This window comes from Miniopterus schreibersii (genome assembly GCF_964146895.1).
Source record: "Miniopterus schreibersii genome assembly, chromosome: 1".
NCBI lineage: Eukaryota > Metazoa > Chordata > Mammalia > Chiroptera > Miniopteridae > Miniopterus > Miniopterus schreibersii.
Genome location: NC_138101.1, coordinates 154,176,088 through 154,192,019, shown reverse-complemented (window position 1 = coordinate 154,192,019; position 15,932 = coordinate 154,176,088). Strand labels below are relative to the sequence as shown.

At 38.9% G+C, this 15,932-nt stretch overlaps 1 protein-coding gene across 2 annotated transcripts in view; it reads left to right on the top strand.

The window, feature by feature from the left end:
• NEDD4 (NEDD4 E3 ubiquitin protein ligase) overlaps positions 1 to 15,588 on the top strand; it is a 105,639-nt gene extending 90,051 nt beyond the window's left edge. For both annotated transcript variants that reach the window (XM_081151863.1, XM_081151862.1), the window contains 11 exons: positions 2,442 to 2,671; positions 3,896 to 4,017; positions 4,145 to 4,215; positions 5,363 to 5,458; positions 5,789 to 5,862; positions 6,143 to 6,203; positions 8,642 to 8,701; positions 8,787 to 8,894; positions 9,438 to 9,534; positions 11,979 to 12,051; positions 12,572 to 15,588. In XM_081151863.1, the coding sequence (XP_081007989.1) occupies positions 2,442 to 2,671; positions 3,896 to 4,017; positions 4,145 to 4,215; positions 5,363 to 5,458; positions 5,789 to 5,862; positions 6,143 to 6,203; positions 8,642 to 8,701; positions 8,787 to 8,894; positions 9,438 to 9,534; positions 11,979 to 12,051; positions 12,572 to 12,674 (1,095 nt within the window). In that variant the 3' untranslated portion in view covers positions 12,675 to 15,588. The remainder of the gene's footprint in view (positions 1 to 2,441; positions 2,672 to 3,895; positions 4,018 to 4,144; positions 4,216 to 5,362; positions 5,459 to 5,788; positions 5,863 to 6,142; positions 6,204 to 8,641; positions 8,702 to 8,786; positions 8,895 to 9,437; positions 9,535 to 11,978; positions 12,052 to 12,571) is intronic.
• The last annotated feature ends 344 nt before the right edge of the window (positions 15,589 to 15,932 follow it).

Here is a 15,932-nt window from a genome sequence, read left to right as displayed (position 1 = left end):
AGTAACTGTGTTAAAATTGCTCTGGAAATTGTTTCCTACTTCTTAAAATTCTTTGGGATTTTAAGTCATTATTGATTTATTTGTCTGGTAAATATTTTCAGTCTTATTGAAAAGATGCTAGTAAAATAAAAGGACTAACTTCTCTATTTGTCACTCCGAACACTTATAACAATACCTATTTTTTTATGTCTTCCAGACAGGAGATATGGACAAGGCCTTTATAAACAGGTTACAGAACACAAAAATTATAATGAAAGCAGTAATATTTATTGAGCTTTCACTACATACTGGGTAGTCTTCTTAGCAAGTTACATGTATTACTCATGTAATCTCTACAATAACTCTATAAGGAAGGGACTTTTTTTTGAAATGAATAAAAGTACTTTTAATAATGCATTCTGAGACAATTAAATCATAATGGGGTTTGAAAATCCATGTAACTAAATAATAATGAATATAGAGTTAAGTGAAAACACATTCATGGATATTTATAGCCTTATATTCTGCCTAAGAGAGGGAAAGAGTAATGGGTTCAACATCAAATTGTTAAATTAGAATTTTTTAAAAAAACAAACAGAATATACCTAAATCACTTAAAGTTTTAAAAAGTGACAGTAAATGAAAGAAAGGACTTTTTAAAATGTGACATTAAATCTGTTTTAAATTATTTTGTGTGGAATAATAGGCATCTTGTAAAGAAAAAAACCACAAAGCACAAACAACTCATAAATGTAAGAGGACTAAAATGACATTTACATCAGCAATTAACATATAAGAGAAAATTAAAAACTGCTATAACACTTTTAGATTTGAAAACTTACTTGAAATGAGAAATTTAGACAAAATTCCTAGAAAACTATCACTTTCTAAAATTGGCCCAGGACATCCGTTAAACTTGAATATTTCTGGGAAAAGTTTTTTTTTAATAATTTTTTATTTTTCTATAACAGTTGATATTATATTTGTTTCAGATGTATGCCCCAGTGATTAGACATGATATAACTTACTAAGCGGTCATCCCAATAACTCTCACACCCACCTGGCCCCATACATAGTTACTAGAATATTACTGACTATGCTCATGCTTTACATCCTAGTGACCTGTAACAACCAATTTGTGCTTCTCAGGCCCTTCACCTTGTTCACACATCCCCCCAGCACCCCTCCCATCTGGCAACCGTCAAAATGTTCTCTGTATCTATGAGTCTGTTTGTTCTGCTTGCTCATTTCTTTTGTTTTTAGATTCAATTGTCGATAGATGTGTATTTATTGCCATTTTGTTGTTCATATATTTTATCCCTCCCTCTCCTCCTCCCCCCCCCCCCGTCCCCCTTAACATTTCATGTGATACTGGTTTGGTGGTGGTGAACTCCTTTAGCTTTGTCTTGTCTGGGAAGCTCTTTATATGTCAGGAAGGGACTGTTATCCCATTTTACAGGTGAGGAAACTGAGGTACAGAGAGATTAGATAACGTGATCAAGTCCCACGGTTGTTAGTGGCAAAGCTTCAGGGTCCGTGTTCTTAACCCTCATGACATATGTTGGTGATTAAGAGAGAAAATTTGTGAGGAAATTATCTGCAATGCAACGGACACATATGAAGAGATAAAAACATGAATGAACAGTTAAGAGACAAGGAGTCACTCCAGAAGGAGAGAATGAGAAGCCTGGGGCAAGAGGCTATGAATCCGAATCCCCAGTTTAACAAAAAGTCCCAGGCGTGACTTAAACAATGAAACCTATATCTGGACACAGCACAGCAGAAGAGCAGAACACCAAGGCAGAGATAAAAATATTAGAAACCAGTGCCTCATAGCCTGGCGCTGTCTTTAATCTTGACCTCTGCCTTCTCCTTAACAATGTTGCACATTCATTAAGAGCAGAGACTCAGGGGCTGAGCCTTTCTTAACTTCGGTGTTCAGCTTCTTCACCCATAAACTGGAGATAATAATAGTAGCTTCCTCATAGTGTTGTTATAGGGAGCAAACGAGTTAACCCATTAAAGTGCTGGCACAGTGCCTGGCACAGCACCTGTTAATGAGTGGGCACGATGGGCTCCAAGGAGGGGTGGGGGAGGGAGGGAAAAACCCTGAGCTGACGACAGGCAGAGTCGCAGCCACGTCAGGGGTCACAGGTGGGTCTTCATTGGGACTCAATGTGCAAACGACTATTCATGAACCGCCTTCACCCAAGCGACATTACCATCAATAGCTGCTTCAGATATAAAAATCAGAAGTCTGTGTTATTAAGTGATAAGGGAGCATTCATGAATTATATCATACTGTAGAAGAAACAGGGGCAATATTCCTAGTCATATTTTCCCTGAAAGGGGGTCTTGGGCACAAGGTGCAATACAGTGAACTTTATAACTCTCATGAGAGAGAAATTTGCGGTCGTGTTGAATTGATTTAATCCAGAAGTCTCTCTCCTCTGGGCTTTCAGAATGACATTCCAAACAAGTTAGAAATGAAACTTCGCCGCGCGACTGTGCTCGAGGACTCCTACAGGAGGATCATGGGCGTCAAGAGGGCAGATTTCCTCAAGGCCCGGCTGTGGATTGAGTTCGACGGTGAAAAGGGATTAGATTACGGAGGCGTCGCCAGAGAATGGTTCTTCCTGATCTCAAAGGAAATGTTTAACCCTTATTATGGGTTGTTTGAATATTCTGCTACGTAAGCACTTTTACAATGAGCGTACACAGAAAAAGAAATCACTGTTTTGAAAGTGACCGAGTTGTATGATGCAAGGAAACCATATGGTACCATGTGCCAAAAGGAAGAGTATCGCTTATGTTTCAAAAATAACTTTTTTAGCCCTGACTGGGGTTGCTTTGTCCCCAGCCCAGGTTGGGGTGCATGTGGGAGGCAGCCGATCGATGTGTCTCTCACACATCAATGTTTCTCTCTCTCTCCCTCCCCCTCCCTCCCACTCTCTCTAACAATCAATGGAAAAAATATCCTCGAGTGAGGATTAACAACAAAAAATTCTTTTTAGTTGTGGTAAAGTACACTTAACATAAAATTTACCATGTTAACCATTTTAAAGTGAGTGTACAGTTCAGTGGCACCAGGTACTTGCACGTGGCTGTGCCGCCATCAGCACCATCCGTCTCTAGAACTTCGGCATCACCCCCAACCGAACCTCTGGGCCCATTGAACACTAACTCCCCCAGTCCCCGGCGCCGCTGTTGTACTTTCTGTCTCTGTGGATTTGTCAACTTTAGATACCTCATGTAAGTGGAATCATCCAGCATTGTCTTTTTGCGTCTGACTGACTTCATTAGCGCAACGTCCTCAAGGTTCATCCGTCTTGTAGACTGTGTCAGGAGTTCCTTCCTTTTAAAGGCTGAATCCTATCCCATTATGTGTATATACCACATTTTGTTTCTCCACTCATCTTTCAGTGAACATTTGGGCGGTTTCTATCTTTTGACAGACATCACTGTTTTTAAAACTATTAAATCTAAGTGTCTAATATGGTTCTTTCTTTTTCTTTTCTTTCTTTTTTTTTGTTTTTTTGTTAATCTTCATCTGAGGCTATTTTTTCCCATTGATTTTTAGAGAGAATGGAAGGGAGGGAGGGGGGGAGAGAGAGAGAGAGACATCAATGTGAGAGAGACACATCAGTTGGTTGCCTCCACATGTGCCCCAACTGGGACGGGGGATCGAACCGGCAACCCAGGTATGTGCCCTTGACGGGGAATTGAACCCACGACCCTTTGGTCCGACAGCTGACATTCTAACCAATGAGCCATACCGGCCAGGGCGATGGTCTAATATGGTTCTAATAGAGGTTAAACAACTCTAAAAAGAGGGAGATAATTTATAATTATTTGTCATATTAAATTTTTTATATGAAACAGAGAGAGGAGCACTTAAATGTTGTTGTCTTTGCAGGGATAATTATACACTACAGATAAATCCAAATTCTGGATTGTGTAATGAAGATCACCTCTCTTACTTCAAGTTTATTGGCCGGGTAGCTGGAATGGCAGTTTATCACGGCAAACTGTTAGATGGTTAGTATTCAGCTTAAAACTTCCTTCTATGTAATTATACTTATTATAGTATAATGTAATCATAATGTGATTATCTGATTTCTTTCACTTGGTAATCATTTTGAAAATATTTGATTTTTTTCGCAAGGTTTTTTCATCCGCCCATTTTACAAGATGATGCTACACAAACCAATAACACTTCATGATATGGAATCAGTGGTATGTCTTTTTCACTTACAATATAGTTTAACAGGCAACTGAATATTTTAAAGAGTTAGCTTTGAATGATGAAGAAATTAATAGGTTACAGTGTTCCAAAATACAAATGAACATTTTCCCCAACATTTTATTATGAAAAATTTATAACATATAATAATATAATTTTACAGTGGACATGTGTGTATCCCCTATCCAGATCCCACAGTTGGCTTTTTATCTATACTTATTTATCACATACCCATCCACCTGTCCACCCCCTATCCATCAATTCATTTTATTTTTGTGATGCATTTCAAAGAAAGTTATAGATATCAATAAACTTCTCCCTAAATACTTCAATATACTAAACAACATTTTAATGCATTTCTCACATCAGTATTTGAATTGTGATCATTTTTGATGAATGGCATATGTTTTCAAAATAGCAGTTCAGAGGCAAGACCTTGAGATTAGGCCACTACAAAGAAACAGAAACATAAGGATTGAATCCCTGATTGTAGCCCATGCTGAATGGCCTCAAACGCTGTGTGTACACATGGACCCCCAAGACCTTTCCCTTGGTACCAGGTTCATTTTTTTATCCCCTTTCTGTGGCACAGTATCAGTGTGAACAGTGTAATTCTTTACAAATCCTAAGATTGCACAGTTACTCGAGTTGGTTAATAGAGGTTCTGTATTTGAGGTTTTTCTTTAACTTGGACCAGGTATGAATAACAGCCTCCTCATAGCTACTTAAACAGTTCACACACAGTCTCAGTGGCCACCCGAGAAAGGCACCAGGTGCTTCTGGGCATCCACTGAAGTCAGGATTCACCTGAAAACTGCTTTATTGACCTTTAACTGGATAATAAAATTTGCACCTTCACTGCTTCCACACAGAGATAAATTTCTAAACTTTTAAGCAGGCCCCACTCTGTTGATTGATACATTTTTACTCTCACACGTACTAGTCATCCATCTCTTTCTATAATACGTGTGTGTGTGTGTGTGTGTGTGTGTGTGTGTGTGTGTGTGTGTGGAAAAGATGTCCAATGACCTTTTCGTCTTTGGTCCAATTCATTCAGACTGTCAGTATACTTTCTTTGCAGGTTCAGGTGTCTTCTGTTTATATATCTACAAATTTTAAATATGTCATTTCCCTGTCTAGGATAGTGAATATTATAATTCACTGAGATGGATTCTTGAAAATGACCCAACAGAACTGGACCTCAGGTTTGTCATAGATGAAGAACTTTTTGGACAGGTTTGTAAACTTTGATTCATTAAAATGGTACAGGAATTTGGAAACAAATGTTATAACAATTTTAGGTGTTAAATAATGTACATACTCAAAACATTTCTGTGCTCGATTTTTAAATTTATTTTCCAATAACAAAAGCTGTCCCTCAGCAAGAATTTCTGCTTCCTTTGACGCTTGGCTCATTCCATATTTATTTTAGTAAAAGCTAATATTTTAAGTTTTCTTAGCTTTTGAATGGATTTAATTAAAAACCAGGTTTCTGGTATAATTATAATATGTGTACTTTATTTTTTTCACTAAAATAACATATCAAGCTATCATGCTTAATTTCAGACACATCAGCATGAGTTGAAAGTTGGAGGATCAGAAATAGTTGTCACCAATAAGAACAAAAAGGAATATATTTAGTAAGTATTTTGTTAGTAGGTATTTTACTATATTTAGTAAATGCTTTACTGGAAATAATTTTGTATTTCTTTCCAGGAAGGCTTTGTTCTCTCTCTTCCCCAATAGCTGGAGTCTCGATGTTCCCTGTCCCTTTCTCTAACGGTGCCGTTTTACCCACTGAGATTCAGTATTTACCTTGGGCTTAGCTAGTTTTTCGTTTGTCTGTTTCTAACAAGAATAAATATACCTTGAGGTTTTTTCTTGGTTCACGTGAAAATAACCGGCTATTTTGTTTTTCAGTCTTGTAATACAGTGGCGATTTGTGAATCGCATCCAGAAGCAAATGGCTGCTTTTAAAGAGGTAATTCTTCTTTCGTTTGCGCTTCTGTAATTTCAAAGTACAATCCGTAAGTTGTAAGTAGTGGAGCTTTATCACGTCAGAGAAAAACTAGTATGTGACTTACTTTTTAAAACCAATGTAATTACGTTTTTATATTAACAAAATATTAAATGAATAGAGGTTCGCTGTTAAAACTTAGTCATTCAAGAGGTCCATGCAATTAATAAATAATAATAGAAGAATAAAATAAAAAAAGGTTCATGCAGTCAACCTTGAGAGTCCCCCTTCACATCTATCACTGCCTCTTCCCTCTCCCAGTCCCACCCCTTTCACCTTAAGTAACCTTAGTGAACAAAGGAACAAGAGTGCTATAGGTAGGGACAGTGGAATATACCATTTGTTTCTTTACCTAAATAGGATCACACTCTACATGTTTGTTTGTGACTTCTTTCCTTTATTATCAAATATTTATTGGAGATCTTACAGTGTCAAGATATATAGCTACCCTGCCCTGGTCAGCCAGCTCAGCTAGTTTAGAGCATGGTCCCAGGACACCAAGGCTGCAGGTTCCATCCCTGGTCAGGCAGGGCACATATAAGACTCAGCCAATGAGTACATAAATAAGTGGAACAACAAATTGGTTTCTCTCGCCCTCCCTTCCTCTCTCTCTCTAAAAAAAAGAAAGAAAAAAGATATATAGCTACCTTCCTTTTGTGGCTGCATTTTTTATTCATAATATAAATTCTTAAGTTATTTAAGCTTCTCCTAACTGATGGGCATTTAGGCTGTTGTCAGGGCACTCATTTCTTAAGCTGTCTTAAAATCTTGTTAAATATTTATCACATACTTTTTTATTTATTCAGTATTGAGCACTGACTGTGTGTTTGGTGCTATAATCAGGCAAAAAGACATAGGTCGTGCTATCGGGGAGCCAAGAATCTAAAATGTGAAATGGACAGAGGCAAGGCTGACATGCTAGGGAACCCCAGAGAGACGACGGAACCAGGGTGGGGAGAGGTAGAGGAGGGGCAGGGAAGGATAGAGGGATTGACCGGCCAGCCACAGAGGGGGGGGAAATGCAGTTCTGAGCAGAGGGAGCAGCACCCGTGAAGTCTGGCCGTGCGACAGACTGTGCACACAGTAGAGAGCATACAAGCAGTTCCTATACTGGAAAACAGGATGCAAAAGGTAAAGCTGAGCCTGGGGAGCTGGCCAAAAATCCAGATTATGAAGGGCCTGTTTGTTAGTTTTCTCTGAAGCCCAGTGAGGGGAAGGAAGGCGGCATTAAGATGCAATGTACACTTCAGTCAGATCATTCTGGAAGTGATATGCAGTGAGTCAGAGGAGGGGAGGGCTAGCTGGGAAAGAGCTCCCGCAATCCAGGTGAAGAATGGATTAGGAAGCAAGATGGTGGTGCATTCGAATGGTATTCGGGAGGGGAGATCCACAGCCTAGGGTGACTAAAGGATAGATACTTGAGGTGGCAGTATGGACTTGGGAATGGTCTGTCAAAGTGTAGCTGAGCTGTGGACCAGATAAGATGGAAAATTTGAAAGAACAGGAAGGTGAAAGTGGATGACCACACGTGGAGACCTGGGAACACCAACATTTAAAGGATGGACAATGAATATAGGAAATTAGCAAAGGTAGACAGAGACATAGGGTAAAACCATCAACAGCAGACAGAGTTTCAAGAACAAAGGTGTTTTCAACGATATACTGCAGAGAAGGCAAATAAGACATGGAACTAGAACGTGTTTATTAGATTTAGCTGCAAAGTTGCTTTTGACTTTTTTCCAGGACAGCTTCAGGGAAGCGGTGTCCTGGGGGTCAGACTGCAGTGGGTTGAGGGATAGACAGGTGAACAAGTAGATTCCATGACATATAACACTGTCGAGACCTGGGCTGTGAAGAGAAGAAGGGATGTTTGCTCTTTTGTTTTGTTTTTAAGGGAGATATTTCTGGAATGGATTTAAATGCATAAAGAGTGAGCTAATAAAGAGAAGGAGGTTTAGAGAGATGACCTTGAGGAAGCAGGAGAAGCACAGAGGGAGAGGGACCTCCCCACTGCGGTGGGAGGAGGCCGTGGTAGGTGTAGGTGCTGGTTGGTACATGGGGATGTGGAAGGTTGAGTGAATTTCGTCCTGCATAATTGACTCTATTTTCTCTTTCAAATAGAAATTATCTCGTGTAAAGAAGGGGTGACATGGAGGAGAAGGAGGCTTGAGGAATTTGGGGAAGCTTTAAAATTGCCGCTTTGAGGAATCAATGGGAGAACAGACTAGGGACACACATATTTTCTTGCCAATATTGAAATCTCAGTCGTGTTTAGAGCCCATGAATGTGTAATGGTAGAATCTACGTGGATGTGCGATTTCTCCAGTTGCACCCAGGAGCTGAAGTAGAGAATTGTCCATTGACCCTGCTAACCAGGTTTTTAAATACATTCTTTCTTCTAGGGATTTTTTGAACTGATACCACAGGATCTCATCAAGATTTTTGATGAAAATGAACTAGAGGTAAGAAATACTATTTTTGTTTTAAAATGGGACTTTTGTACTGGTTATTTTTCTTGTCTGCAGTTTGACATTTCTGATTATGTAGCTTCTTATGTGTGGATTGGGAGATGTCGACGTGAACGACTGGAGAGAACACACCAAGTACAAAAACGGCTACAGCGCCAACCATCAGGTCATCCAGTGGTTTTGGAAGGTAATCGAAAGCTTCTATTGTCACAAATTACTTTCAGTAGGTTCAGTCATATTTAACTATATTAGTTACCTTCTCATAGAGAATACAGAATGTAGTCCAGCAAAGATTATATTTGATTTTGTACTGTATACATCTACCTTCTGGTCCCAGCCTCCATCCATATTTATACATAAGTAAGTAAAATGTTCAGAATGTAGCAAGTGGCAGTGATAGCTAAAATAGGCACTTAGTTTCTTACTGAAGCAGGAATTCTTCAAGAGAATTTGTAATAAACTGCACTGTATTGTCTAGGACTCCTATGTGGCTCCTTTAAGTGTGATGTTCAGTCTTACAGGGAAGTGTGTATACCACTCAATAATATCAATAAATGTAATTAAAAAACAAACAAACATGACCCATATCTGAGAAGACGTTTTTGTCACTTTATTAGGGTATATGTCAGTGATCATTAATGCTCATTGAATTCAGACATCATATTTTTCAGGATCATTTTGGTACCTTTTTTCCCATGATAGTCCTAAGCACTGCTTTTCTCTCACTCAGGCTGTTTTAATGATGGACTCAGAGAAGAGAATAAGGTTACTGCAGTTTGTAACGGGCACGTCGCGAGTGCCCATGAACGGATTTGCTGAACTGTATGGTAAGGATTTCCCGTGCGGCACTTAAAAATGGAGCAGCGCCAACTGTCTTTTCATGGCTGATTAGTCTTCAAGCCTCTATCATTTATACAGACATTCAGCTTAATAAAAACGATTTTTAATGACGTAATTAGATACCCTGAAGGAGGCCAAAATGTATGTATGCCTTCTAATCAGATAGCAAAGGAGAAAATTAGAAATGGGAAATGACTTGAGTTACTTTCCCTCCTTGAGTTTTAAATTTCTTGTTCCATTACAGAAAAAGCATTGCCTGTAGTATACAACAAAACACAGAGTTTCATAGTAGAATACATATTGGAAATACTGGACTAAACAAAGTTTTTTTTAAACTTTATTAAATTTGTTGGGGCGACAGTGGTTAACATGAACATATAGGTTTCAGGTGTGGGTTTCTATGTTACAGGATCTGTATATTGCACTGTGTGCCCACCACCCAAAGTCATATCTTCTCCCATCACCATATAGTAAGACCCCCTTCACCCGCCACTCCCCCACCCCCTTCCCCCTGGCACCCACCACACTGCTGTTTGTGTCCACGAGTTTCAGATTTATATTTCACATATGAGCAAAATCTTATGGCTTTTAGCTTTTTCTGACTGACTTATTTCACTTAACATAGTATCCTCAAGGTCCACCCATGTTGTCGCAAATGGCAGTATTTCATCTCTTCTTATGGCTGAGTAGTATTCTATTGTGTCCATCTCCCATGTCTTCTTTATCCAGTCCTCTACTTCAGGACACTTTGGTTGTCTCCATGTCTTGGCCACCGCGAATAATGCTGCAATGAACATAGGGGTGCAGATATCTTTGTGAATACATGTTTTTGAGTTTTTCAGGTAGATACCCAGGAGAGGGATTGCTGGGTCATATGGTAGCTCTATTCTTAATTTTTTGAGGAATCTCCCGACACTTTCCATAGTGGTCGTACCAGTAGCCTACATTCCTACCAGCAGTGAATGAAGCTTCTGTTTTCTCCACAACCTCTCCAACACTTATTGTCTGTCTTGTTGATGATAGCCACTCTAACAGGTGTGAGGTGCTGTCTCATTATAGTTTTGATTTGCATTTCCCTAACTGCTAGTGAGGTCAAACATCTTTTCATGTATCTATTAGCTGTTTGTATGTCTTCTTGGGAAAGGTGTCTGTTCAGGTCTTCTGCCCACTTTTTGATTGGGTTGTTTGTTTGGTGTTGAGTTTTATGAGTTCTTTATATATTTTGGAAACCTTTGTCAGAGCTACTGTTTGCAAATATCATCTCCCATCTGGTTGGCTGCTTCTTTGTTTTGTTGGAAGTTTTCTTTTGCTGGGCAGCTTTTTAGTTTGATACAGTCCCAAACATTTATTTGTGCTTTTACTTCCCTTGCCTTTGGGAAGTTCATAAAGTGTTCTCTATGACCAAGGAAGGTCCATAAATTTGGTACCTATGTTTTCTTCTATATAACTTATTGTTTCGGGCTTTACATTTAGGTCTTTGATTGATTTTGCGTTAATTTTTAAACAAAGTTAAATTCAAATTCTTTTGTATTTACAAAGATAACATTGCTTCAAAATATTAATATTACAATGCAATATTATCTAGCCAATTAAAAGTATGTTAAGTTTATATCAGTAGACTTAGAGGGAGTCTTCCCAGTGGATTGTTTAGGTGAGAGAATCAAGAGGCAGGGAAACAGATACGACTCCATGTTATAGAAAGCAAAAGTACTGAAGCGTTAACTGTGAACATAACTGTGATGGGTAATGTGTGGAAAGTAATGCTTTCTGAGAACACAGGACACAGAGAAAAGTATGGAAGGTTACATGTTGGATTGTCGACATTGATTAGCTAGGTGGTTGGAGGAGTTTGAGAATCAGAGGAGGAAGAGCTAAGTGGAATTACCAAAGGAAAAAAGAGTTTCTAGAAATGTCCATAATAGAAGAAAAATGTAGCATGTATCACATAAAATACACATACACATAAAATTCTATATGCTCATGCACAAAAGATTCATGATGGGATGTTTACTCAGATTTAATAGTTGAATTTGAGGTGATTTTTACAGCCTTTATTCTATTTTTCTTGATTGCTTTAATTTTTTGCGGTAAGATTTTATCATCAGAAAAATTAAAGCTCTTTTAAGTGGGACACATAAAAGAGAAAAATGCTCATTTCCTCTGTGTACCTGTGAAGGAGGTGGTGGACAGAAGTGCAGGGCTAGGGAACAGCAAGAGCACCTTGGGACATCCCACCCCATGGGCAGCGTGATTAGGCGGAGGAGGAATCCTCACTTCATGGCTGGACAATAAAGCATCAAGCGCAGGAGTTTGAAGAAAGTAGATTAGTTCTCTGCATGTTTAGGTCTTACTATAGAAAAAGTGAGTTGTGACATGCCTAGGGTTTCCCATAGAGAGTAAATGAAGCCAGAGCAACTCTTCTTCCTCACAGGCTCGAATGGACCACAGTCTTTTACAGTTGAGCAGTGGGGTACCCCTGAAAAGCTGCCGCGAGCCCATACATGGTAAGCAGGCTCTGAGACCCTGAGAGAACCGGGTCTCAGAGAGCGGAGTTCTTTTGGCACACACGGCCCAGTCCCCTCTGTGCCGTGTCAGTGACAGCTGTGGGGAGGGGAGGGAGGGGAGGAGGAGGAGGGGAAGAGGCAGGAGCACCAACCCAAGGTAGGTTGGAGCTTGAAGTCCAGGTAGTTGCACATCGGAGATGCCAACCTCAGCAGTTGACCACATGTTGCCCCCATCGCACGAATAGCGGGCCATGCCAAGAAGGCTAGAATATTGCCTGTTTGCGGTTAAAATGACAGAGGGACCCAGACATTTGGAGGTGGGGACAAGGGGAGTTTACCAAGAAGTCATGGGGAGAGTCCATGCCCAGAGTGCTGACCTCTATCTCCCTTCTCCCGTGGCGATTACCTGGCCTTTAGTGCTGTTGGGACCCATCTTCACGAAGAGCTGCCTTACTGCGTCCGCCATGGGGATGCTCAGTTTCTCGATGTCTCTCATAACCAGTTGCTCTCTGTTTTTCAGCTTCAATCGCTTGGACTTGCCGCCCTATGAATCATTTGAAGAATTATGGGATAAACTTCAGGTGGCAATTGAGAACACTCAGGGTTTCGATGGAGTCGATTAGATTATAAGTAAAAAATCTACGGCGTTTTACTGACACATTTTTATAAGCAACATCTTGACTTAAAATTTTCCAGGGAACTACTAAAACTTAGCCGTTGATTCTTCCCATATAGTGGAGAAAATCATATAAAAGCATTAGAAGAAATAGTGCGACGACTTTACCAGTATTTCATCCACTTTAAAATGATGTGTTGCATTTACACAGTTGTTTCCTTCTGTCTTTAGAGTTCACACTCCCGGACCTAAGTCCTTCGTGCCTGAAATAGCGAGTTGTGTCTTTAACATTTACCTCTTTTCCAGTATGTGCCAGGCAGTCCTTTCTTAAACTACTGAATTTATAACTGTGAAATATTTGTGGTAAGTGTCATGTGTGAAAAGTTTGATGCTTTTTGAGAAGGAAAACTGAAATCTGGAAAAGGATACTTTAACATTGAGTCAACTACACCATATTTAGCGCTGCCTACAGCTATTTATTACCTCGTAGACCTGCCCAATGCACCTTATTGCCCAGAGTTTTGGAACAACCTTGGAAAGTGTGTTAGCTGTATTTTCAGTCAGCTGACTCACTGGCAGAACAACAACAACAAAACTTGTTTACTTCATTTTAAAAGTATTTGGTTTTTGTTAATATGTGGTTTTACTGAACAAAGTGGTGTAGAGGACATGTGACGCAAACTCAGATTTGCAAAGGGTGAGAAGTATTAGCGCCGTCCTTCTTGCCTGCGTATCCTTATGGTTTATCGGTATAGTCACCGCTCTCTCGTGTGGTAGGTTAGTTCAAAGAATTCCTCCTTCCGATGTTAAGCTAGAGCTCCACAAAGCAGTATTTCTAAGTGTGCCTCGAAGAACTAAGTTTAAATGTATAGTACTTGCCTTGACTAGACATTCTTTACACTTGCACAATTATGTAGTAACTCTATGTTTACAGGGTTTATTATGTTTACACATTAAGCTGATTTCTGTAGTCGCCTTTTTATATTTTTAGTATGTCACTTTAGTAAAAAAAACCAAATAATTTGTTAAAAATAACCAAAGAATAGTTATAATGCATAAATTGTATTAAATTTATTACTGCATTTCTTATGCTTTTAAAAAAATACTGTTTACTATGAAAATGATGACGTTTTACTATTACTCCAAAACTCTTTAGCAAAATGTTACAGATAGAATCCTACCTTAATCACACTGAAGTACATGAAAACCATGTACATTCAACAAACATTTATTAAATTTTGCCTGCTATGCACATAGCACTGTGCTAGGCCCTGGGGAGAGAGTTGTCAGCTTCCAAGAAACCTGGCCCAGTCCTCATCCCCAAGGAACTCACAGGTGTGTAAGTGACTTTTTCAACAATCAAAGTAGGAGTGAGCAGAATAAGGCAAAAGGGAAAGTGTTTCAGTGTACCTGCCAAATAGTGTGCCAAGACTGTATGTGTTTCCTACCTGTCTTGGAATGATTATATAGAAAACGCTCTTGCAGAAAGTTAAACCTGTTTCTCAATATGGTGTCTTGGGGATCCAGGAATAATTGTAAATATCATATAAGTGTTATGAAGCCTCTTAAATACATATATGTATATATACCCCAAGTGTTGCAAAAAGTGCTTCTGGCTGTTGGTTTAAGTTGGTGGGTATATAAGGAAATGGGTACCTGCCAGCACCTGGTAGAGATCTGAGATGTGACCGTAGCAAAACCACTTTCCAAACAGCTCAGTGTAGAGGAAGGAACTCATAGATCCATGCACCCTGTGTTTTATGTCTACTCGTGCTAACCAGTGTTCAGGCAAGACCAGCAGGTGCAGTCCTAATTTTATCACTTACCTGCTGTTTAAACTGAAGCAACTTATTTGACCTCTCTGGGCTCCTATTTTGTAATCTGTCCAATGAGAATCATCATGCCCAGTCTCACTGTCACGTAAGATTGTTGTTCCAGAGAGGTTTTTTTATGAAGTATTTTACAATCAGAAGATGCTTTGTGCCGACCATCAGATTTCATCAAATCAAGCGTTGACACTAACTGCTCCCAAAGAAGAATCTCTTTATTTAAAAATAAACTGCTAATAGACAAGGAAGTAGGTACCGCTCTGATACTGAATACATACACACATATATGTATACATATGTTTGACTGTACATGGATCTTATCAGAATCTATTTTCTCCACATTAGCAAAGTCATTAGCATGGCCAATACATTTTGGAATGTTCTCGTTACGTAGAACTGAATGTGAAAACTATTTTTGTCAACACAGGATTTTATCACGATTGTTTAAATATCACTTCTGTAAAATACCAGAGCAGATATCAGAGCTTGAGAAAATATAAAGCTTGCTTTTCATCTGACTGATATTCATTTGGATGACCCTGTGACTCAGATAAATCAGTTTTCAATGAGACCAGGCTCACTCCCACCAGCCCCCAGCCACAGACCATCGTCCCCTCTATCTCCCAGCTGTGGGCTGTCAGTCTGGAAGAAACCTGTATCAAGCAACACAGCCTCTCACCCCAGACAGAAAATATCTCACATGCATTCTATGGAGGGAGAGGAAGTAATGTCATTTTCTTAAAGCAAGAACATCATATTTTTCTAGAAATGATAAGTACATAATTGTAGCCTATATTTTCTCTGTAATCAGACAAACTTTAACATAGACATAAAATTGTATTACAGATGTATTTCATCCTAACTGAAATTTAAGTGGTATTTGTTTTCATTTTTTATTTATAATACTAAAATTGTTCCATATAATTATTAAGTTAAACACACTTCGTTCTGATTCTAAGCCATTTGACCTTGTTTTAAAAAACCTGATATGGTAAACCTTTATCAAATTAATGTATCAAAATTTATTAAATAAAGTACAAAATCATTTTTAAAAATCTTGATGCCACAAATAAAGTTCTATCCTAATTTTTTAAAACTGTGATTAATTTTAAATAGAAATACCTCCAGGCCAGTGTTCTGGGTGATATCTTCTGGCCTAGTCCTTTGCAGCAACAGAGATGGAATTCTCAAGACATCCTGCATTTATATCTGATGAACTAGCATCATTATACATTATACACTGTTAACCATAGATAATCTCCACTCTACAAACAGGTCATGTTCCAAAAGTCTGGTTTTTAGTGAAATATCCAGGAGACAAAATAAAAAAGTTACAAATGGACTGGATTTCAGGCACTGCCCACTGGTCATTAAAGAAGCCAGCTTTTAACCTAACTGTTGTTTATAACATTGTTTCTATGAGGAAAGGAGTTCCG